General features: G+C 43.8%; 1 protein-coding gene across 2 annotated transcripts; it reads right to left on the reverse strand.

The window, feature by feature from the left end:
• Positions 1–4717: 4717 nt before the first annotated feature.
• Positions 4718–13973, reverse strand: LOC136527721 (uncharacterized). 2 transcript variants are annotated; one of them, XR_010776910.1, is made up of 12 exons: positions 13793–13973; positions 13488–13549; positions 12332–12465; positions 12062–12120; positions 10472–10495; positions 9973–10055; positions 9804–9868; positions 8710–8759; positions 8481–8582; positions 6700–6754; positions 5544–5603; positions 4971–5100 (listed from the first exon to the last, which is right to left on the reverse strand). XR_010776910.1 is itself a non-coding variant. In XM_066520536.1 (11 exons), the coding sequence occupies exons 1-11, from the start codon at positions 13793–13795 to the stop codon at positions 4990–4992; spliced, it is 753 nt and encodes a 250-aa protein (XP_066376633.1). In that variant the 5' UTR covers positions 13796–13972; the 3' UTR covers positions 4718–4989. The 2 variants fall into 2 exon arrangements, 1 of the variants encoding a protein (XP_066376633.1); XM_066520536.1 differs by lacking the exon at positions 6700–6754 and having other exon boundaries at positions 4718–5100; positions 13793–13972.
• Positions 13974–25939: the final 11966 nt, after the last annotated feature.

The raw sequence follows: 25939 nt of genomic DNA on the forward strand, positions 1-25939 counted from the left end.
CCCGTAGAGCCCCCATTGGACCCGTCAAGGTTCGAGGCGCACCGCGCCAAAGGTAGTGCTGCGTGATGACGGCTTCCCATGCAGGCACCGGACCCGCTAACCCTCGGTCCAAAGAAGCAGCGCCTAGGGTCCGAGCCGCCAATCAACCTGTTTGGTTGGCTGGTTCATATCGTTGCTGGATTCGTGAAGAAGTACTGCTGGCTGGTTTGTGTGAGAGAAAAATACTGTTCCAGCTAGAAATTTACGATCGTTTACAACAAGCTACAGCCAAACGAACAGGCTGAATATCTACGCCCCATGCTCCCCTGAATGACCTGACCGAACCCACCCTTCACCAGGGTCCTGGTTTCAACAAGAATAGGGTCTGGTCCACTCCTTTTCCTTTTTCTAGCAACTCAACTACTCCACCCTTGATTCCAAAACGCTAACAACAAAGTGTCTCACCATAGTACACGTGTGTTAGCATTTTTCTAAGAATTTTTCAAGGATTAATTTGTTAGCACACTAGGTGCTAATGCATATGCATGAATCACTTCACCTAGTGACACTTGACAACTGTTTTAACCGAAATTCTCCCCTCTTGATAGTACGGCTATCTATCCTAAATCCACTCACACCCACTAGATGTCTTGAGTGGCAAAACAAAATGGTCCTATCAATTATACCTTTGTATTGAGCCCATTTTGTTTTTCTCTTTCTTCTTTTCCAAGTCCGAAGCTTGATCACCATCATCACATGTCCATCAGCGTCACCATGGACTTTATCTTGCTCCACCACTTGGATTGGACCATCCTATCTAGTCATACATTTAGATACAAGGATTAGTCCAAATAGGTTTCATCAAGTATCCAAAACCAAATTAGGGCTTTCAATGTCTCCCTTTTTGGTAATTGATGACATCATCTACAAAGATATGAATTAAAAACATTTTGAATTCATGTTGCTTGCCCAAGCATTTTACCATGTGTAAAGGATTTGAACAAGTTTCATGAACCCGAGCTGGTAGCATTTGCTCCCCCTATATATGTGCCAAGAGTTTGGAATGAAAGCTTGCACATATACATAGATTAGAGTTTGTGGGAGAGTAATGTCTACCAAATGATGCTAAGGTGTAAGAGATGGACCTTTGAAGCGTGATATCAATTGGAGTGCACCAATAATACCATCCTTAGCACCATTGTTAGTTAGATACCACTTGCAAAGACAAATAACTAGATACCTTATGAGATCAACATTATATGCAAGGCTCTAGTACTACCTGTGAAAGCAAATGCAAGTCACATCTAACTATCATCCTATGCATGCTAGTTTTCAATTTTATCATTCAAACCTACAACTAGCATACACCACACAAGCATGTATATTCAATTGAAACTTGACAAATGCAAGCAAGCATATGTGAATGCACATTCAAATGCATCAAACAAGTCTATGAGCATGCTCCCCCTACTTGTGTGCTTAAAATTTTAATTGATCATATTCCTTTATCATATCTCTCTCCTTATGTCAATTTTCTCCCCCTATCATTTTTATCTTTGTTTCTCTTTCCCTTTGTCATCAATGATCACAAAGGTTTAATTTTAGATAGGTTAAGATTATCAATGTCAATCAATGGTGTGAGGATCATTTTCTCAAATTTGGTTCAATCTAGAATACTTGCCAAAGATATTTAACTTAGTTTAATCCGAGGACAATCTTCTTCACACCTCGTTTCAAGGGTTATCTTGACCATGTTGAGTTAAATACTTATAGTTTATTTTCTAGATCAAACACTAGGTTCACAAGCCCACAAATATGTTATATGCTACCACTAGATCAAGTCAAGCATAGAAGCAATAGTGGTACCATATAAGTATTAAATTTATTTTATTTTCATGAATGAGCCTATAGAATATGATGAATGACTAGATGCACTAAACAAGTACTTAGCAAAGTATATATGCATGTCAATCAATTTTACCTTGGATTGCTCGAAGGAGAGGCATGTCATATAAGTGGGGGGTGCATCAACACATATTTGAGAAATCCAATATGTTCAACTCATTCCTTAGCTTGTAAAACATCTTCTCATCAAATGGCTTGGTGATTATGTCGGCAAGTTGATCTTCGGTGCCCACACTCTCAATTGATATGTCTCATTTTTGTTGATGATCTCTTATAAAATGATGACAGACATCAATGTGCTTTATTCTTGCATGTCGAACCAAATTGTTGGTTAGCTTGATTGCACTCATTGTCACATAACAATGACATTTTTTGAACTTGATTCCAAAGTCATTCAAGGTGGCCTTCATCTAAAGAATTTGTGCACAACAACTGCCGACGGATATGTATTCGGCTTCGGCGATTGATAATACAACATTATTTTGCTTATTTGATGACCAAGATACAAGTGACCTTTCCAAGAGTTGACAAGTGCCCGATGTGCTCTTTCTCTCAATTTTGCATCCCGTATAATCCGAGTCAGAATATCCAACTAGTTCAAACTTTGCTCCTTTGGGATACCAACATTTTGTATATACTTCAAGTACCTCAATATTCTCTTTGTAGCCTTTAAATGACTTTCTCTTGGTGATGCTTGAAATCTTGCACACATACATACACTAAACATGACATCCGGTATTGATGCGGTCACATAGAGTAGGCTTCCAATCATAGACCGATACAACTTTTGACCCACCACGTTGCAGGGGCTTTCAGGGGGCGGGGGCGCAAGAGCCCCGTATCACCTCCATGAGGCTCCGCCAGTAGATATGTTTATCTTTCAATTAAGAGCATAATTTTCAGTCCTCTAGGAAATTGATTGGGTCTATTCGGTTGTGCTTGTAGTGCTGCTCTCAGCAGGTACTGCTCATACATAGAACTCAAAGCAGTCGCAACAGCCGTAGAAAAGCTAAAATGAATAGGTCCATTAGTGGGAGTTGGCCCTTTTATAGCCTGTTTGGTTGCATGTATAAAGCTAGACCAGGCTCGTAGATTGCAATTTTTGGTTGTTTGGTTATCTGGATAAAGGCCTAGACTTGTCCTGAGGGATGCAAAAGAGCACCATCAGCTTGGCAACCAGGAAACGAGTTTCATTTCCGTTTTCTATGGTCCTAGCTTGCTGGATATACCTGTCGGTGAATATTCAAATTCCATACTCAAATCCACATCCACGCTGTTTGGGTACGGTATGTATAAAAAATAATTACCCGTTTAAATTTGGGTACGGGTCGGGGACACCCACTATCAAACATGCTAATACCCTTACCCAGTGACATTACCCATTCATGTTAGGGCCCACCATGTGACTCCCTCTGGCGGGCTCGTGGTCGCAAGCCCGGTTTGCTTGAACTTATCAGCCCGGCTTATCAGCCATGTTATAGTGTTTTTCTCTTACAACAAAACAGCATCAGCCGGCTTATCAGCCGCAAAAACCATCGGCCGAACAGAACCACCTGCCGACAGTGAGCCGTGCGAAGACAGTGCTGCCACGGGCGATGAGCATCTCATTTGCACTCATCCAAATTATCCAATGGTTATGGGCAAATGAATATGAATAATTTTGGGGAGGGTATCAATCGGGTAGAAGAGAAATGGGTTTAAGTACAGATAAACATGGATATGCCCAAACCCTCCCAACGACAGGTATATTGCTAGATATGAGGTGGCTCCCAGCTAACGATATAATTAGTACATAAGTAGTATATAGTAAGTGACATTAGTGCTTTTAAGAGTTAATTAATGCTTAATAAGAAAAACTAGGACTACTAAAACATATATATGTCCAATAAATATTCTAATTACTTTTGTCTTACATATTTTATCTCATATGTGTATATTCTTGTGCAGACAAACCAAAATTGTATTTACTTAGCTAGGATGGGTAAATACAAGCAACCAAACAAATCGACCTTGTATGAACCAACCCTAGGGCCTTTTCGCTTGAACTGCTTTTTCAGCCAAGTCAGCCTATTTCAGCTTATTCTCCCTCACAGAACACTATTGAATCAGCCGAAACCAGCCGGCTTATAATAGGCCCTCTTAAATGAGCTTGGCTGAGCTCATGCCAGACAAGACAGGTGATACACTTAACAAGCTATTAAACTTCAATTTCTGTTCCCACCAAAACTTCTACTTCCACAAAACCAAGCTAAAGATTTCCAAATTCCTACCTTCAAACTTCCATTCTCTCCTTTCAATTACCCCCACAACCAAAACGACACAGGCCAGTGAGATTCAGGACGGTCGAGGACAAGGCCAAGCCGCCCAAGGCTGCCCATAGGACCGTACCACTGACACCAAGCTAAAATCAAGGGCAACTGGAGGTGATAATAGATTAGAATCCAAATCCAATGGACAATTCCAACTAGATCCGAGGGAAAAAAAATTAACATCCAATCCGAACGCAATACTAAATGTCCAATGTCCAATTTGAATTGTTTTAAAATGCAAATCCACCTAATGGGACAACTGCGAAAAGAGAGACAGGCTGCCCCCACCGGCGGCCGGGGGCTTGGTCCGGACTTCGTAGGCATACGCCGACTCCGATCTCACCGTGCAAGGTGGCCGGCCGTGTATACTACTAGCCACCTTGCTCGTGTGAACTGACAGCCGAGGACCGGGGGCACAGCATCACTCAACAAGGCAAATGGTCAAGCAAAGTGTCGAGCGTTGCTGCTAGACTTGGGAGGAGAGGAGATAGAAACGATAAGAGAAATTGATGCAACAAATCATATAGTTAACCAGAGTCCCAAACTCTCCATTGCATTCTCGATAAGTTCCAGATCACGATAAATTCCAGTTCACGATCGCAGGTTGACAGCCACCACTTCCCAGGCTAAAAAGTTATGTTTCCCCGCGTTTATAAGAAAATTCAATGATATGCCAACGGTTTGGTGAATGGATTGAGCAGGAGTGCCAACATCGGGCCCTGGGCGTTGTTCCGACCGAGATAAATCATTTTTGTACAGCCCAACCATTGTTTGAAGAAGGAAGGCTCCCCGCTGTTCATCTTTTACGCTGGACAAACCCACTCTCAGTCAGGTATTCCACAAATTCGTCTATGAGGTAGGGCCAGGCACCTTCGTCATCATAGTTGGATAACTGTGGATCAATCGTCTGCAAGAAAACAAAAAAAAAATTAATAATAATGATAATTTGCAAAAGCCAACATAACAGCAAGGAGTTCTTCAAGAAAATCATGGAAAACTCTTTGAACTTAATAGGAGACATACTGAATTACTATTACTGATGAGGAACAAAACTGCATGTTGCTTCTGATCGATTCAGCTGCTCAGAGCTTAGCTTGAATGAACAATACTTAAGAAACACAGATTTTAAAACTACCTAGCAACTAAAGCCATGAGGAACAAAACTACATCAGCTAATAACCCTAAATCAGATGGAATACATCTCAACCATATCAATAACGTTTTCTGCCAGACTGTGGCGGCATAAACTGACCATCTAAATGCAATACATTTGCATTCCAACTGGGCATCTAATTTAACCACAAGCTACAGCTGGAGTTCCACTTGCAAGGGAGGTAAAATAGACAATACCTTTACAAATTCCAGCAGCTGGGCCCATGTGTCTCTAGATATGGCTTTATTGTGCCTGACCTGAAATTTGAAGAGCTCAAGATGAGGAACAAGTAACGCCTTATGCTTTAACTTTGAGAAAAGTAACAACCTGATGCTTCAACTCTGATCAATGTTCAAAAAAACGTCATTAATCGTCGTTTAAACGAGTTTAAACGCTAAACTTTGACCCAACGTCTCGTTTAGGGGGTAAACGCTCAATTAATCGTTGTGCGCGCCTAGGCGCTCGCCTAAACGCGCGGCGGCGTTTAATCGGTGCGGAACGGATGGAAAACGCGTTTAGGCGGGTGGGAAACGCGCGGCTTGCGGGCGGGAAAGCGCGCGGCGCACGAAAGGGAAAGCGGGAAAAAAGGGCGCGCGCGCCGCGTAGAAACAGAGCGGGAGCGCGGGCAGGCGGACGCGTGAAAGAGCACGCGGGCCCGAGCAGTAGTGGCTCCGCCAAAACAGAGAGAGGCACAGGATTTCTCGCCGGCTCGCCCAGGCCACGCCTCCCGCTTCCGTGGTGCCTCCTGCCTCGTGCCCTCGTCGCTCCTCGCCGCCGTTGCAAGGGGAGCCCCAGCTGGAGCCATCGCAGGAGCAGGGTCGTCGACATCTGGAGTAGCAGGCCGCAGGCGCAGGGGTCGCCGCCGCCGGCGCAGCCCCTCACTTCTTCTCGCGTCGTCGCTGGCACAGCCCTGCCCCTGCTTCACCACCCGCATCTGTCCTCGCCATAGCTTCACACTCTAGGTGCTCCCTCGGTCTCTCCCCATCTTTCCATGCTCATTCTCTGTAATTTTGATTTTTGCATGTCAATCACTCAATTGATGAATTGGATTGGATATTTAGGGTTAAGATTGAATGTGTACTGCCTCAGTAGCTCCTTAGTCCTTATGATGCGTTGATTTGTTGGTCCTTACTATGCTACTCTTGTTCTTGGATTAGGATTAGGATGTCGACTTCCGAAGCTGCAGCTGCTGCTGGTACTACAGCAGCGGCTCCAGAAGCCGCCGAGGTTGCCAACCACCTAAAGAGGAAATCATCTGATATAGGCTGGGAGTGGGGGCGTCTCTGTGATCCCAATGACAAGAACAAAGTCAAGTGTCTTCTTTGTGGCCATGAGAGTGCAGGAATTAATCACCTTAAGCAGCATCTTGCTCATAGGGGCACGTCTATAGTGAAGTGCCAAAAAGTTCCTGAGGAAGTTAAGCAAAAGTGCATTAAGAATCTTGATGAAATAGCAAAGAAGAAAGATAAGCAGCAACGTGAGGTTGATGTGATGGCTATTGTTGACAAGAAGATGAAAGATAGGCTTGATTCTCCATTGCATGTGGCTGCATATATGCTGAATCCATACTATAGTTATGGTAATCCAGCAATCTTCAATGATCCAACTGTAGTGGAAAAATTCATGCATTGTGTGGAGACCTTTTATTGTGGTGATGATGATAAGGCATATAGGGCTGTTAATGTGGACTTGGAAATATTCCAAACGAGACAAGGAAACTTCTCAAAGAAGATGGCAAGGAGCTGCGAACGCTTCGAGTTCAATCCGGGTAAGCTTTTGCATCAATTCTGTCCAGATTTTTTCTGCAATTAATTCTGTCCAGAATTTTCTGCAATCAATTTTGCACATGTTTGAGACATTTGACTTCATTTTTAGCATCTTGGTGGAGGCTTTATGGAGGTGGAGTACCAGATTTGCAATATATGGCTATTAGAATCCTCTCACTGACCTCTAGCTCATCTGGATGTGAAAGGAATTGGAGCACCTTTGAACAGGTCAGTTTGTAGTCTCTACTAATTGCTCTCTATTCCCAACTTAATGTACATGTGCTGATGTTGGAATTCTAATTTATAATGTATAGCATCATACAAAGAGGAGGAATAGGCTGACAACAGAGCGTCTCAACTCTCTGGTATTCATCCAATTCAATAATAAATTGATGTCCAAGAAGGAGAAGATTAAAAGAAAGAGTAACTATGAAGTGCTCCTAAGTAGTGATGCTTCTGAAGCCCAAGGATTTTTCTTTGAGGGAGGGGATGCTCATGCATTGGTTGTCTTCAGGGATGAGGAAGATGAGGGAGAAATGCCGGAGACAGGGATACCATGGAGTGTCCTTGAAGATGCAATGGGAACTAATGAACAGCTTCAACCTCGAAGGAGTGCAAGAGTGGCTAGAGAGGTGGATGAAGAAGAGTGGGAATCTGAATCTGAAGATCCTGATTATCAAGATGATGACATTGCCTATGAGGATGATGAGGATGAAGAAGCAATTCTAAATTTCACTACATTTGTGGAGTGAGGAGATTGCATGATGGCAGAATGCTGCCAAGTTATCTAAATATTAATATCTACTTATCTTTAATTTGTGTGTGGACCATAAGACCATTATTGTGTGTTGTACTGCTATTTAATTTGTGGACCATTAAGGCATGTGATGAACTGTGACTGTTGTGTGTATATTTTCTTGTGATATTTTGCCTTGTGCTGCTGCCCTGTTGTTTGGAAGCTTGGCTGTACATGTAGTCATGTACAATATTGAGCTGCCCCTCATAGATGAGTTTCTACTCTTTACCTATTATTTGATTTTTCTGTTTTCAGATTATTAACTTGTCTCTCTTTGATTGTTAGCTGCTGTTGAATGCAAGAAACCAAGGAGGAAAGGAACTGATGTCAAAAACAAGTGTGCAGCAAGAGGTGTGGTCACTGTTATTACTTCTAGTTGTGTTATTAGTACTGATTTTGCTCTCAGCATCACAAAAAGTAAAAAACAAAACAAAAACGTTTAATCATGTTTAATCTACGTTTAACTTCCGAAACTCTAAACCATAGGCTAGCGTTCGCCTAGCGTCTAGCGTTTTTTTGAACATTGACTCTGATAATGAAATTAGTGAAACTGCCTTTGACTTCAGCTATACCTGTAAAAACTGACACCAATGCTCGAGAAGAGGCCAGTTCCTTTCAGCAAATAGCAACTGCCACATTCCAATAGCAGTCTCCAGTGAGAGAGACTTTTGACCCTGTCAAATAAGGGAATATGTTAAACAAATACAGAAAATAGTATTATACTATTTGATGAATAAAGATAAATTTTCCAACAGCATACAAATATGAATAACCTCTATACTGGATGAAATATGGGCTAACCTTTTCCCTTGCCCAAGTGAATGCAAAGTTGTATATATCACGGAACTTATCTGGAGAGGTAGGTGTAAACACAATGGTTAGAGATGAATAAGAAACCAACATCATTTCACTCTACATATCTACTCCCTCAGTCCCTATTTAAATGTCGCCGTGGATGTCAGTCAAACTTTCTAAAGTTTGACTAAGTTTGTAGAAAATATTAGCAATATTTGTATCTTAAATAAATTTATTATGAAAATAGGTTCAACGATCTATCTAATGATACTAACTATGTACTATAAATATTAATGTTTCCTTTTATATATTTAGTCAAAGTTAAGTATGTTTGACTTCTTGGGAAATGAGAACGACAGATAAAAAGGGATAGAGGGAGTAATTCTCAAGAAAAGGAAACCCATTTGCCATGAATGCAGAGCTGCAGACTTCACATACATTGGAGAAAAGCTTTCGAACTATCAAGTGGCCACATCCATGGTTATCAAGGCGGTAAGGCGAGGCGTGGCGACTGACTATACCGCCTAAAGTAAGAAGTGGGCTGGCCCAGCCTACCTGACAGCTCATGTGCCCCTCCCTGTCCTGAAGTGGCTTCATCAAACTCCTGATCCTGATCCCAATCCCTCCCTCTCTCGATCTCCCTCGTTCTTCTCTGCCGTTCCACCTTCGCCAGGATGCCTGCTCTGCTTCCCTCCGCCCCTCTCCGGATGCACTGCTCTGCTCTGCTCTTCCCTTCCCTCCGCCCCTCTACTTCCCTTCCCTCGCTGGTCAGCGCTCTCATATCAACAGCCACCACCGTCCCCTTCCAGATTGAGCAATTGGCAAGCGGGAGATGGAAGAAATCAAGCCAGCAGAAGGAAGAAATCAAGCCAGCAGAAGCAAAATCAAGTGGGCCAGAAGCAGAATCAACGAGAAGGCGGAACCAAGGGGGCGTCAGCATGCGCATAAGGCCACATGGCGTCTACCTTTGCCCCTGAGGCAACCCTAGACCGCTCCACTGCTTAAGCAACGCTGAAGTGACACCTTAATAACCATGGCCACATCTAAACTATAATAAGCTAAACATAATCAAAGTTTTGCCTGAAATAAGGGAAACTCACTGTCATCTTTTAGCTCAGCTCGTAATGATGGTAATTTTCCACGAAACTTCTCGATTGAATCTACCCTGCAAATACCAACAAAACTTACTAAAAAAAACTATATGAATGAAAAACCCAGGATCTGGGATCAACTTCATATGGGAATATCGCAACTGCACACAGCACTCACCCAATTGACTGCAGTCCACCAATGAATTCCTGACGAGTAAATTCACACATTGTGGCGGCTTTCATGTGCCATGATATGACAAGCTGTTAACAGCACACATGACTATATGACTAGGAGCAATAATGATCCAAAGATGGTCATGTTTGTTTAAATATAGAATAAGCATAAGAAACTTGACCATGGAGAGAAGACGTCCACTTGGCTGTCTTAAGAAAGGGGAGTACCTAACCCTTTTGGAAGGTACTCACATGACATAAACGCATCCGGGATCGAGCCCAGGTTAGCAACCCCTCAACTAGATGCTCTACCAACCAAGTTATCACTTGGTTCTCGTGCAAACTTACTAAAGGCATATAATTGCAAACTTACGAAAAAATCTGTGCAAACACTATGCAACATAAGATAGAACTGAATGTAGCTCCAGCAGACCATTCCACACTACTCTCTGCCACAGAACTAATTTGCAAACAAACTTTTAGAGAAGAAGCTAATCACATACCATGACAATATCCTGAGGATCCACCTGCAAAATAAAGATGAAACATATGCATCAGAAATAATGGAATGTTGGTGCCACTAATAGGTAGTATAAGGTACAAAACAAAATACATGCGTTACAAGCACCTTCCCTGCAACACAATAAATGGCAACTTATATAAGCAGCAATTTGTGTTTTCCAAACCCTCACGAGATATAGACGCTAGTAAATGGCAGTTCCAAACTCAAAACTCACAAGTCATGATCCAGCCTAGGTGTTGTTTGGTTGTAGCTTTGGTAACGTAGATGGAAACGAATTAAAGCTGTGGATGTTACGGCAAGACATACCATTTGAACTAATTTTATTTCCATTTGCGTTATGGATGTACAAACCAAATAACACGCTAAATCACTTGCAAGAATCCAATAAACCGACATGTACAAACTAGAAAGCCAAGCAAAATTCAATAAAACCTGATCCCTAGTGTCAAATAAAACAAGACTGCCAGTGACATCTATCTCTTCAACAACATTTGAGATAAACCATAATAATTGAAGCAAAAACTAAGGGTTTGTCCAATGTTAAATGTACATTAAAATGATACACTAGTCCCCCTATACACAGATTGCTTGAGGTCCATTTCAACAGGAAATTCCAGGATTGCATATCAATGAAACAACAACAACAACAACAACAACAACAACAACAACAACAAAGCCTTTAAGTCCCAAACAAGTTGGGGTAGGCTAGAGTTGAAACCCAGCAGAAGCAATCAAGGTTCAGGCACGTGAATAGCTGTCTTCCAAGCACTCCTATCTAAGGCTAAGTCTTTGGGTATATTCCATCCTTTCAAGTCTCCTTTTATTGCCTCTACCCAAGTCAACTTCGGTCTTCCTCTGCCTCTCTTCACGTTACTATCCTGGCCTAGGATTCCACTACGCACCGGTGCCTCTGCAGGTCTCCGTTGGACATGTCCAAACCATCTCAACCGGTGTTGGACAAGCTTCTCTTCAATTGGTGCTACCCCTAATCTATCACGTATATCATCGTTCCGAACTCGATCCCTTCTTGTATGACCGCAAATCCAACACAACATACGCATTTCCGCGACACTTATCTGTTGAACATGTTGTCTTTTCGTAGGCCAACATTCTGCACCATACAACATAGCAAGTCTAATCGCCGTCCTATAAAACTTGCCTTTTAGCTTCTGTGGTACCCTTTTGTCACATAGGACACCAGATGCTTGCCGCCACTTCATCCACCCTGCTTTGATTCTATGGCTAACATCTTCATCAATATCCCCATCTGTCTGTAGCATTGATCCTAAATATCGAAAGGTATCCTTCCTAGACACTACTTGACCTTCCAAACTATCTGGTATTGTTGAGTCTATCCATATATAGCTTCATAGTAGTACTCTACTATTTAAAATCTAAAAATATCTGGTAGCAATTAACCATTAAAATGCTACCTCACAAACTATATCAATGCCCATATTTTCTTTTCTATTTGCAATCAAATGGATTAAGCACAACACATTCCTACGGCTGCAAATGAAGTGAGAATATGGTGAACGGCTATTTACAGATGAAAATAAATGCTCATTACCTGCAGATCATTGCAAAGTTGAGATATTCCTTCCACCATGATCATATCACCATCAGGTTCTGCCAACAAAAACAAAATAGACAATGAAGTCCTAATTCGAAAATGAAAAAAGGTAAGAGAACGTTTTTTCCTAACAGTGCAATGTATGTGTTATGGGCCTTATAGTAGCATTGTAGTTGTACATAACAGTGTATGAAAATCCAAATGTATCAGGTAAACACCAAGGAAATTAAGATCTCAAAGGTTAGTTAAGGCAATGGAAGCTGATACCTTTATATCTGTTGAAAATATCTTCAAGATGCCGAGTATTGACTGCAGAAATCTGAGGTTGGCTATAGAAGAAGTCAAAAGCTCCTTCCAAGTGCCAATCACTTGCTTTCAGTGCCTGAAGGGCAACCTTCTCACTGCATTAGGTGATAAAAATTGCTCACTAAATTTGTATTATATAACTGGAACCTTGAGGTTGCATGTATTTTTATATTCCTGATCAATATGTCCTATGCACTTAAATTGAAGTTTTCTAAAGGACATCCTTTCAGGACTGCTGGCTATAAAAATTCATCTAGTCTAGATATCTATATATTGTAGAGCAACCAAAATGATCCATATTATGGCACCATTGTTAAAAGCAAGACTTTAAGGTGCCTAGTACACTTGAAATTTGCATTCCAGAGCTAGTAGGATTTCTGTGCAGGTATATGCATTCACAAGAATGAGACAGAATGCAGCACCACATAGAAAGCAACAAAATGGATTTCTATATGTGTACTTGATAAAAGGTGGATGGCCCAAAACTGCTACAGGATTTTAGATGACAAAGCACTAAATTCCATATCCATAGTGGACCAAACAAGCATATCATACATGGATTGTAGCAATTTTAGTGCATTTTAAACTATTATATGATGCACAATTGTAAGATTTCGACCAACAAATTAACCACTAAGATGCCATGTAGCTAAGACCGGCCACAATGTGCTGCTTGAGTGACGTCTAAAAGAGAGAGAGAAAATTGTAGAGTTACTCCTGCCATTGTGACCAGTGATGCTTAAAACGAGTGATGCCAGGAAAAACGCGGAGCGAAGCACGTAGTTGCGCCGCTGCCAGGCGATGCTTGAAAAATAAACAAAGATTTTCTTGCTGGCTGCTGACCTCGGTTGATGCAAAGAAAGTTAGAAAGAAGATTTTTTTTTCTCTCAGAGAAGGAACTGCTAGACTCAGAGACCATGGGTCCCATCGGATTTATGGCTTCGGTGCCAATATTTGGAACACTGCAGCTCTTCAGGCACCACTGCCCAATACTTGATGTGGGACCCGTTTAATTTGGAGCATCACTAGCACATTGTGGCCGGCCTAAGCTACTAGCTACCTTGCCAATGGCCCACAATAATTCGTTCCAATTTCAACATCAATTAAACAACCATACCTGGCGCCGGTTATGGTCATGAACTGCTGCACCTTGTCGCGGTTTCCTCTCCCCAGCTTATACTGCACAGTGCACACACACCACACATAATCAGCTATCATTTTTAAAAGAAAAAATAAACATCAGATTCCAACAGTTCACACATCAGACTGAACCAGTTAACCCACGAATCGAAACCGTGGAGGGAACATAGAAGGGAGCGATTCCCGCACAAACCGATTCAGATACCAAAAGATCTCACTAAAAACGGGGAGTAAATCGGGGGATCGGTACGAACAGAACAGGGGTGGGTCGCAGATACTCACCATCTTGGATCGGAGAGCGAGGACGACGCCGGGGAGGGGAAGGGGCGGCGCGAGGTCTGGGGTTTCGCGGCGAAGCCTGAGCTCTTGCGCTCGGCTCCCTGTCCGGCCGCCTCGCCCCTTCCTTTCTATTCGACTATTCCCCTCTTTCTCTCTCGCTCGCTAGCTGAATGAATGCTGCGCGACGAGTCTAATCCAGCGTGGCATGCGATGCGACCCAACCCGAGAACCAAAATGACTGAAATGCCCTTCCACCCATGCCGAAGAGTATATATATATATATGCTTAGTTTCAGGAATTTAGAATTTGGGGCTACTGTAGCACGTTCGTTTTTATTTGGTAAATAATGTTTAAACATGAATTAATTAGGCTCAAAACGTTCGTCTCGTAATTTCCCACCAAACTGTGCAATTAGTTTTTTTTTCGTCTACATTTAATGCTCTATGCACGGGCCACAAACATTCGACGTGACAGGTACTGTAGCATTTTTGGGATATTAGGGTGGAACTAAACAAGGGATATATATATATAACTACTGTTCTACTGCTGGCCATAGAATAACTTATTCTGTGGCCACTTTGAGTTACGATAGTTACTATGCTAATTTACGAGATTACAGTAACTTCTTACTAAGTGATTTACTATAACATTATGGTAAATATCACCGTGAGTTGTAGTAACACAAGTATTATAAATGCATATTCATGTTATCGTAAATTGGTACAAACATTATCGTAAATCAAGTTGGCTATATAATAAATTATTTTATGTCCAGCTACAAAATAAGTTATTCTGTAGCCACCACCATTTGCGATAATTTTATATACTAATTTACGATAATATTAATACATATTTACGATAGTTGGGTTACTATAACACATGTAGATATTTACTATAACGTTATAGTAAACCACTTAGTAAGGTGTTACTATAATCTCATAAATTAATATAGTAATTATCGTAACTCAAAGTGGCTACATGATAAGTTATTCTGTAGCCAGCTAGAGGGTAGTAGTTCTATATATATATGTATTTTATAGTCCCGGGAGTAGTTACTCCCATAATTAATAAATCACGTTGCGTATGTATACATACTCATTTATCAGTTTGAGTATATTGACATACTAATATTAAGATACTCCAGATCTTTACTATGTGAAAAAATTCAAAAGAGCACATATTTTTTAATATATTATATAATACTATGATAGTAGCATATAAAATAAGTATAATCATATACTCTAAGTATACATACATACTTGTTATGTATAGTACCCTAGATGGTCTAGTATGATGATATACTTCTGTTTACACCAAAATTTGGTAAGCTTATCCTAGAAAGGAAGAGATCGACCGATAATGTCAAGAGAAAAAAATTTCCTAATTAAGGGATATTTATGAGCTGGCTAGAAAATATTATTTAATAAATTTGATAAAGACATGACGAAACAAAGACACGTATCAAACAAGAAAGCTTCATTAGCAAGGACTCTACATAAAGAAAATTAGAGTCCATGTATCTATATTTGTTTTTGTTATCTAGTCGTGTTCGTTTAGGACTCTTATCAACTCCGGGTATAAATACCAAACCCTGACTATTGTAAAAACAACAATTAATCAAATACAAAGTCAATTACTTTTTTCGGCTCTAGCCACCCCTTAGGAGTAGGAGTAGAGTAGATCTCGGTGAGTTCTTCAGCGAGTACGGCTGCATCGATCCGGTCGACCTCCACTGCTTGTCTGTAAGTACCGTCATGGTTTATACCTCTGTTCATATGGCTGCATCTATCCGGTCGACCCCCACTACAACTCTGTTATAGGCTAGTTATCGATTCTTGTCTAATTTAAGTATGGCATGTGTGATTCTGTCTCACACCCCACTACTTGAATTAGATCAAGGTCAAGTTATCGGCTCTACCTTAGTATGACAGTCTTTGGTAGATTCATGAAGTTACCGATATTGCTTATTGCTTTCATTGTTTATCTAATTACAGCAATATCACTCTACCCGATTGAGATTGATCTGAATCGGCCTTATATCTTGTTTAACTCATCGTTTGCTAATCTAAAACTGATCTAATCTAAATCTTAAATGATGAGTTATGTTTTTTATCGGTTGTTTTGCGTCAATCTTAATCGTGCATAGCGTGCGGTTAAGGCATGTCCGATCTTGAGTAGATCTATTGGTTAATGAAAACCGTTCCATGGCTCGTTATCATGGCCTATAGGATTCTGCCTCTCACCCCACTGTTGGCACCGTGGAGTGGGGATCATTAGTTGGTAGACCCGTTTCTGAGAAGACATGACCTTAACTATGCGCTATGCCTGAATCGGTTGTTTAGCCGATATCGAGCGCTTTCACGAGCAGTTCATATTACGAGATCATTGAAGTAGAGATAAGTTGAAAGATATGTTAGCCCCATGATCTTATTATTGTATTACGGCCTGCATGATTCTGCCTCATGCCCCACTAATATTAGTAATAAGTTAGGATCGTTGAGTCTATTATTGTTACTACGGCCTGTATGATTCTGCCTCATGCCCCACTGGTCATGGCGATGTATGAGATCTAACATATTCATTAGATTTATCTTTATTAAATGGTTAAGTGGTGTTGAATTGTCTCTTTATAAAAAGGAGTTCGATTACTTGTAATCATTGGCTTAGTATAAACCGATCATCATTGATATCTTATTGCTATTGATTAATATTTGCTTAAATAATATTTATCCTAAATGATAACCGATTCTTCTTATACGACCCCGTGAGCTTTAATCGATTTATTCTTATAAATATGCTGGAATCGACTATTTAGTCGATCTTCTCTCATATCGGCTCTCAGAGCCGCACATTCGGGACTGTCTGGCAACACCGGCACGTTCCGCCCTTAATTACTGATGAGCTTTCTCTCCTTGTCAATTGCAGGGTCAAATTGACTGGCATGTCTCGGGAGGATTGCGTAGGATCGACCACCCTTGCGCTGAAGCTAAGCGGATCTGCTCCATCGAGCGGACCCTTCCGGCTTGCTGCGTGTGTCCTCGGCACGGAGACAAAAATTCTATGTCGACACACGTTTCTGGCACGTCTAGTGAGACACCACAATCGTCATGGCAGCTCATAACAATGATGACATCCTTATGGTGCGCTACGAAGACCTACCTGATGGAGATAAAGATGTCATCGGCAAAGCTACAGAAGAATTTCAGAAGAGGTGTTTGTTGTCCTACACCAAGACACGAGACAACACAATTATTCAGAAATTTCCACTACCAAGAGTTCTGCTACATGGATAGACAGATACAGTTGAAGCTGAAGACATGTGTTTCTTTACGGAAGCTATAGACAGATCTATTCGTGATGCCATATCAAGCCGTAATGAAGCTTTCATGGACGCATTCCATAATGCCATGAAAGAGGCGATTCAGGGGATTCTAGTTGGTCAGCTTGGATCAACTTGTTACAACATTCCAGATCCGTCAACCCAAGGGACTTATTGATGGAATATCGTCGGCAGTCCACCGAGAGGTATCCTATGATGGTAGATTTATCGGTGGAGGTGCGCGTAATCAGGAACCAGATAGTGACACAAGGCGCAGAGACAGCGATTTAGACAGGTTCAGGCCGTCTGATTGACGTAATACCCTACGTCCTGTGTCTTTGGTGTATTGTATTGAGATATAGTAGATAGATCTTGATGTATCTTATCCACTAGGGGACCCCTGCCTCTCCTTATATAGTCTGGAGGAGCAGGGTTACAAGGTAAGTATCCTATTTGGTACTATACAATATCTTGCGGTGCACGTCGAGCAGCGCCGTGCATGCCTTGATCTTGTGGGATGGGCCACCCCTAGGGGCGCAGCCCATATGGTCTGCCGTGGGTATCTGAGGGTGAAAGATCTAGTTTGGTTTTGGTGAATTGATGAAACCCTAAGTGCTAACCTAGTTTATCAAGTGATCATGACATAGGTAGCACACTTCAAGTAGAGAAGCAAATGAAGATCATAACATGATAATAGTGATAACATGGAGATGATCAAGGGCTTAAACTTGAAGAGAAGAAAGAGAAAAACAAAAAGCTCAAGGCAAAGGTATAACTTGTAGGAGCTATTTTGTTTTGGTGATCAAGACACTTAGAGAGTGTGATCACATTTAGGTTTGATAGCCGTACTATTAAGAGGGGTGAAACCCGTATCGGAATGCGGTTATCAAAGTGCCACTAGATGCTCTAACTCATTGCATATGCATTTAAGATCTAGTGGAGTGCTAACACCCTTGATAATATTTGTGAAAATATGCTAACACATGTGCACAAGGTGTGTGCAGGGTTGAGATGCTAACACCCTGCGCTTTCGGGAAAATGAAATGCCTATTTTCTATTGCGCCGGATGTAAATTCTTGGTGGTTGGCACATTGGAGCAAGGGTGGAGAAGATAGAAGTGAGAACAGAGCTGATGCCAGCGTCGGTCTAGTGACCGGACGCTGAATCTAGAAGCACCAGATGCTGACTGCCTGCGTCCGGTCGCGTTGACTATCGGTACAGTGGCTAGGGTTTACCACCGGACGCTGGCTGTGTCTGGTCGAGGTGGACCGGACGCGTCCGGTCGAGGAAAACCAGGTTTTGACCCTTACTGTACTCGACCGGACGCTGAGGTTCCAGCATCCGGTTAGTTTTAACCGGAGCGTCCGGTCAGCATCATAGCCGTTGGAATCTGACGAATAGCGTTTGTAGGCGATGACACGTGGCGTCCATCTATGGACCGGACGCTGAGCCCAGGGTCCAGTCAAGTGGACCGGAGCATCCGGTCAGAGCGCAGAGTACCCAGTGAAGGGGTACAACGGCTCTATTTCGTGGGGGCTTCTATTTAAGCCCCATGGCCGGCTGTGGCTCATATCTTTGGCCATTTTCATTGACATAGCAACCTTGTGAGCTAAGCCAAAGCCCTCCCACTCATCTACATCATTGATTCATCATCATAGTGAGATTGGGAGTGATCCAAGTGCATTGCTTGAGTGATTGCATCTAGAGGCACTTAGTGATCGTGTTTCACTGCGGATTTCGCTTGTTACTCTTGGTGGTTGCCGCCACCTAGACGGCTTGGAGCAGCGAGGATCGTCGAGCAGAGGTGGTGATTGTCTCTGGCTCCGATCGTGGTGATTGTGAGGGATTCTTGACCTTGTTCCTGGCGGAGAGCCAAAAGGTACTTTAGTGAATTGCTCGTGGCTTGTGTGATCCTCATCTTGTGTTGGTTGTGCTGCACCCTATTGAGGATTTGGCGTGTGAAACCAATTAGCGCATGAACCTCCAAGTGAGTGAATCGCCACAACGAGGACTAGCTTGCCGGCAAGCAAGTGAACCTCGGTAAAAATCATTGTGTTCATCATTGATTCCGAGGTGATTGGTCTTCATTGTTATTCATCCTTGTGATTGATTGGTTCACTCCTCTATACGGCGGTATAACTATCTTGATCACTCTCTTTACTTTACCACAAACTAGTTGACAAACTCTTTAGTGTAGCTAGTTGTGAGAGCTTGCTTGCTTGGTTGGTGTGGCTCTTTAGTTAGCCTTTGAGAGCACACTAACATAGGGTAGTGTCATTGCTCTTGTGTGAATTAACACTATCTAAACTAGAATTGTGGTAGGTGGCTTGCATTTTGAGTAGACTAGCGCAACACTCGCTTCGCCTCATAATTGTCTAACCATTTGATTAAGTGTTGTTGTAGAAATTTTTATTAGGCTATTCACCCCCCTCTAGCCATTAGGACCTTTCAAGGGGGCATACCCCTACAGGACTAATCAAGTCGGTACCAGCCATCAAGAAGCAGCACCAACTGGTAATGGTGACGTCCAGGCACTTCAAGGTTCGCCTGAACAAATTCTGGATACTACCACGAATCAAATACAGTATAATCCTAGATCATTAATACAGCATGTGCAACAGCCGGCAGGGCAAAGTTAGAACCAGATGATCAATTTTGGCACATCAGGCCACATACCGTCATCGGCTCAAAAGATAGCACTATCAATTCAAAGGATCCGTAGAGATATAGATCCTTATGTCTATAATCAGAGATTTCAAGCAGCAGGCCAGCAAAGGACCCAACAGATTGAGATTCCACAAGACTATCACTATGGCATGGATTATAACACCCTCCACATGATGCCAAATCCAGGATATCAAGGCACATGGGATTTTAATCCATAGATGGGTCAGCAAGTACTGAGAAATCCAAATCTGCAAGCTGACGAGTTACTGCTGAAGGTGATTGAGATGATAAAGAATCAGTTCGGTCTAAAGCCAAAAGGGATGACCTTTTCATACAAACGCCCATATCCAGAATGGTATGATTTGGTTGCTCTTCCTACAAATTACAGGCTCCCAGAGTTCGCCAAGTTCACTAGTTAAGACGGTACAAGCACAATAGAACATGTCAGTCGGTATCTTACATAGTTGGGCGAGGCGTCAGTTGAGGATGTCCATCAAGTTCGTTTCTTCTCTCTGTCCTTGTCAGGACCAGCCTTCACTTGGTTTTCATCATTGCCAGTCAATTCCATTGCTAATTGGGTTGATCTGGAGAAGAAGTTTTATACATATTTTTACACTGGGACTGGAGAAAAGAAGATAACCGATTTGACGACTATGAGACAGGGTACTAATGAATCGGGCATTGAGTTTCTTTAGAGATTCCGAGAGACTAGGAACTTGTGCTTCTCATTGAATTTGGCCGACGATCAGCTAGCTGCTTTAGCTGTCCAAGGAATGTTGCCAATGTAAAAGGAAAAGCTGCTGGGACAAGAGTTTGACAACTTGGGATAATTGGCTCAATGGGTAGCAGCACTCAATAGCCAATTCCAGAGTATGCGCAGAGATACCCAATTCTAGAAGAGCACCACAGTAGCCGAAGCTTATGATCCGTACCCAGCAGATGACTGCTATAAAGATGAAGAAGAGGAGGTTGCTGTAGCTGAATGGAATTGGGGCAAGAAGACAGTGATGGTACCTAATCCTTGGGGAAGAGGAATCGAGGAGAGCTATGACTTTGATGTCACAAAATCGGACAAGCTCTTTGACTTCTTACTTAAGAAGGGCCAGATCAAATTGCCGGACAATCATATTATGTTGCCCCCTGAACTGTTAAAGAACAAGAAGTTCTGCAAGTTCCATAATGCTACTTCTCATTCTACTAATGAGTGTAGATTTTTCCGGCAACATATCTAGAAGGCTATTCAGCAAGGGAGGCTCAAGTTTGATACACCTCGAAAGATGAAGGTAGATGATAATCCTTTCCTAGGAGATCAAAATATAGTTGATGTTGGGATATTCAAAGGAAAGACTAAGGTCCTAACATCGGCTAGATCAAGAGAAGCTGGAACAGTTGATCCCAAGATGCAAATATCGGCTGATGAATACAAAGAGATTAGAAAACGTCGTGATCAGTAGAGGAGCCGATATGAGTAGGGGAAACGTCGAAGGATGGAGCGAAGAAGCCGCGAGTCACATCTCGAATCCCGTTGAATAAGTGGCGGCGGCAGAAGGAAAAAGATTGTCAACAATGGTTAGAGGATCAAGAATACCAGCGTTAACTAGAAGAAGAGAGGTATGAAAGGAAGCAAGCCGAATCGCACTGGAATTGTCCTTTCTTCAGATACTGCTAGAACGAAGGTTTGAAATTACCTACTAGACATGACTGTCTAGAATACAGCAATCAATATTAGGAGTTTAGGCAATCTCAAATCAACTGCCGGTCTATCCATGCCCAGGATGCATATCATCATAATAACATGGATCGATGCTTAAAAAATAAAAGTATTCATGATCGGCTGTGGGGGTATTAACCCCTATACCCTTACGGCTAGGCTTGGGCCAGCCCGGATCAGGGGGTCTGGCCCACTAGAAGATGACGTGCGGCCCGGCCAATCTGTTCGGAATCCCACGCAAGGAATCAAGGCAGATTTGGAGGTCAAGCAAGATCCTGGACGGTTGGAATAGGAATCCTTATCCGACCACTTATGGCAATTGTAACTGGCTAGGATTAGTTTCCAGATCTGTAACCCTACCCCCCGGACTATATAAGGCGGGCAGGGGACCCCTCTAAAAAACATCTCTCATTGACATACAGCAATACAATCAGACGCATGACGTAGGTATTACGCCTTTACGGTGGCCGAACCTGGATAAAACCTCGTGTCTGTCTTGCGTCACCATCTTGTTTGTAGCTTGCGCATCTGTCTGCCAACAATCTACTACCTTGGGCATACCCCTAGGTAGACCACCGACCATATTTCATCGACAGTGGCACGCCAAGTAGGGGGTGTGCGTACAGCTCTCCAGGCGGACAAGATGGTCATCATCCCCGGTTCCATGGCTACGCCGAACGACCTCACGTTCACCATCGGCCAGATCACCTGGACCACCGGCTCCAATGACTTCACCGCCATGACCCTAGAGGAGGCGCGGGTTTAATCTGCGTCGACCACAGATTCACCTGCATCGGCTACGGCTCCGACCACGGTGGATCTGGCTCCAGCCACGCCAGCATCGTCTTCAGCCACGCCGACAACCCGTCATCCGCTTCCTCGCTACAAAGGGAGGCAGATCGACAACACCGACCTGCTCGACTCCATCGATCGGGTTTACACCAAACTTGCTGAAACCCTAGCTCTGGTAAGTTTGATTCAAAGTCAACCTAATGAGCAGGTAACCACTACCCACAACAGATCTACCCGACCAGCTCGGGCCAGTCGTCCTGCACGACTCGGTACAGATCTCGTGGTCATATCTACTCCTGAAGGGCGCTCTGTTCGTCACCGGCCAGCCCCCGCGATGGGTCTCTGGCTCTCCGGGTATGAAGCGTCGATGGAAAAACACCAGGCCCAGCCCTACGGCCTGCGCAACTTCATCAACATGGTCCGGATCGAGGACTATCAAGAAGGATCTGTCGACATAGTTCAAGAGGGTGGCTCAAGCTCCTCGTCCGGCATCGCGTCTAATGCCTCCGTCCACACCGAGCTCCAGCATCATGACGATGAAGGCGTTGAATATGATCTGGATATCCCAGACCATGCCCTGGGGTTCCCACGATTCCCATCTTTCCCACCAAGGCAAGGGGACTTGATCAATGTTGTTAGTAATGTTGAACCACCGGCAGTTGGCGAAACAGAACAAGAAAGGCTAGCACGCGAAGCACGCAATATTGACCGGTTCAATCACCGACAAATTGAAGCCGAGGCAGAAGAGGAGGCACGACACATAAGGGTCCAGCCATGCGACCTTAACAATGCCTTCGACAGGGTGGGGGACAAGCAGGTCTTTAGGACTCCAAGCGCCAACGTAGCTGTTGCTATGGCGACAATGCAACGACTACCCAATACCCCGGAAACCCAAGCAGTTCGTGATGATATACAAGCTTACCTGACGGCTGCTATGGCCCAGACCGTAGAGATTGTAAATCAAGCCTGGGCTCCATCCGTCTCAGTCGAATCAAGCCACAGCCGCTAGTACTCAAGTCACTCACAGCCACCCAACCAACGTGGCTTGCACAACAACGACCCATCAGACAACCGTTAAGGCAGAAACGGTGGCCATGATGGTGGTCGGGACGACAACCGCCGTAACTACTGGGACGACAACCGCTGAGACAACCGCGATAATCGCCACGATAACCACGATCACAGGGTTAACCAGGGTGGCAACCGAGATTGCCGTGATGGCAATAACGATCTCCGCCATTACCTCGGAGAACGCGATCTGCGCGATCGCATTAACCAAAGAGCCAACGATCGTGCATCCCACGAAAGCTATTGCCGTATGGAATATGATACTGCCCACGGCCCTCCGGGTTTGAAGCAGTTTACTCCACACCTTCGCCAAGTCATATGGCCCAAGAATTTCAAGCTCGAGAAACTTCAGAAGTACGACGGCAAGGAGAACCCCAAATTATGGGTCATGCTTTATGAAACCGCGTGCAGATCAGCCATGGCTAATGAGCATGTCATGTCTAATTACTTCCCAGTCATCGTCGGCCACGCAGGCCACCAATGGCTGGTCAGCTTGTCGGCGAACTACTTTGATTCTTGGTAGGAGCTCAAGCAAGCATTCATCGACAACTTCATTGCTACTTGCGAGCAACCCGACAACAAATATGATCTGCAGTGGATCCAAGATCGCAAAGACAAGCCACTGCGTGAGTATGTCCGACGCTTTTCGGAGATGCGCATCAAGGTCCCGTCAATCTCTGATAACAAGGCAATTGAGGCTTTTATCACTGGTCTCCATTTCCACGATGCCCTACGGGACAAGCTCCTCCACAAGAGACCTAAATCAGTCACAACACTCCTGGCCACTGCCAAGAAATATGCGGATGCCAATGATGCTAAAAAGATAATTATCGAAGAAGCAACAAGGGTTCCACGCTCCGACCACCCCCACACAGCGACGACTACCGCGGCAACCATGGTCGGAACGACAATTTTGACCACCGTAACCAGCGCAACGACTCTCGCGACCACCGCGACCAGTGTAATCAGCGACATAACCGCCGTGACGATTATAGGGGCAAGCATGCTCAGGAAGACGACGGCGAGGTCAACACCGTTAAAAAAGGTGGCGGACGTCGCAACTACGAAGAAGACTACACCAAAGCATTGAAAGGACCCTACTAGCTCCACCCCAAGTCAAACCATACCATGGAGAATTGCCGCGTTCTCAAGTCCATCTACACGCGTCAACAGGCTCCGAAAACGTCCAACAAGCCTAACGACGCAAGGGAACAGCACAATGAGGACAACGATGATGAAGACGTAGATCCCCATCACAAGTACGTCAAGCCAATAGACCGCGTCCACACTATCATTGGGGGCAAAGTGTCCATCGAGACCAAACAAGAACGCAAGCTGCTCGCCCGCGCCTACTTGAACGTGGCCAACACCGACAACCTCATCGCCGATCTGCGGCTCCCTCCTTGATCTCATCGCGAGATCTCCTTCAGCAGAAAGGACCAATGGGCTGCAATACCTGAGCTAGGACGTTTTCCCCTGGTCCTCGATCCTTGTATCAACAAGGTTCAGTTCGACAGAGTGCTGATTGACGGCGGCAGTTCCATCGATATACTATTCAAGAATAGTTTACCAGCCCTAAAGATAACCCAGGCGGATCTCAAGCCATACGAGGCACAGTTCTGGGGTGTTCTCCCCAGACAGAGCTCTACACCTCTCAGGCAGATCACGCTACCTGTGCAATTTGGTACCCTAGACCACTTCTGCACCGACTACGTCAACTTCATGGTCGCTGACTTCGACGGCACCTACCATGCTATCCTTGGTCGACCATCACTCACCAAATTCATGGCCATACCTCACTACAGGTATTTGGTGCTCAAGATGCCTACTAAGAAAGGGGTTCTAACTCTCAGGGGCAACGTATACGCAGCTTATACCTACGAGGACGACAGCTTCAAAATAGTAGAGGCTCACGACCTCTCTATTCGCATGGCTGAGACCATGCTCGACGCCAAGAAGATCTCAGCCGACCACCTAGAGATCCCAGAGCTCGAGGCTCCACGCAAGAACATCAAGTCCAAAGAACACAAGGCGATCCAGCTGGTCGATGGTGATCCTAGCAAAACGGCCCTTATCGGGGCCAACCTAGATTCTAAATAGGAAGATGCGCTCGTCAGGTTCTTGAGGAGCAATGTGAGTGTGTTCGCATGGAAACCCGCTGACATGCCCGGTGTACCTCGGAACTTGATCGAGCACTCCTTAAATGTCGACGGCAAGGCCAAACCTATCAAGCAGAAGCTATGATGGTTCGCTCACGACAAAAAGGAGGCCATTAGGGTAGAAGTTACATGGCTTTTAGCAGCCGGATTTATCAAAGAAGTGTATCATCCGGAGTGGTTAGCCAACCCGGTTCTTGTACGCAAAAAAAATAATGAATGGAGAATGTGCGTTGATTACACTGATCTCGACAAACACTGCCCTAAAGACCTCTTCGGCTTACCTCGTATAGACGAGGTTGTAGATTCAACTGCCGGTTGTGAGCTGCTTTCCTTTCTCGATTGCTACTCCGGTTATCATCAGATCGCTCTCAAAAAGGACGACCAGATCAAGACATCCTTCATCATGCCTTTCGGCACCTACTGCTACACAACCA

This window comes from Miscanthus floridulus, chromosome 19 (genome assembly GCF_019320115.1).
Source record: "Miscanthus floridulus cultivar M001 chromosome 19, ASM1932011v1, whole genome shotgun sequence".
NCBI classification, from domain to species: domain Eukaryota; kingdom Viridiplantae; phylum Streptophyta; class Magnoliopsida; order Poales; family Poaceae; genus Miscanthus; species Miscanthus floridulus.

Excerpts from the sequence above, each read along its gene's own strand:
- LOC136527721 (XM_066520536.1), bottom strand. Across the intron at positions 12,466-13,487 it reads ATGACCATAACCGGCGCCAG|TGAGAAGGTTGCCCTTCAGG; the intron begins GTATGGTTGTTT and ends CACCTAATGCAG. Across the intron at positions 5,101-5,543 it reads AGCTGCTGGAATTTGTAAAG|ACGATTGATCCACAGTTATC; the intron begins GTATTGTCTATT and ends GTTTTCTTGCAG.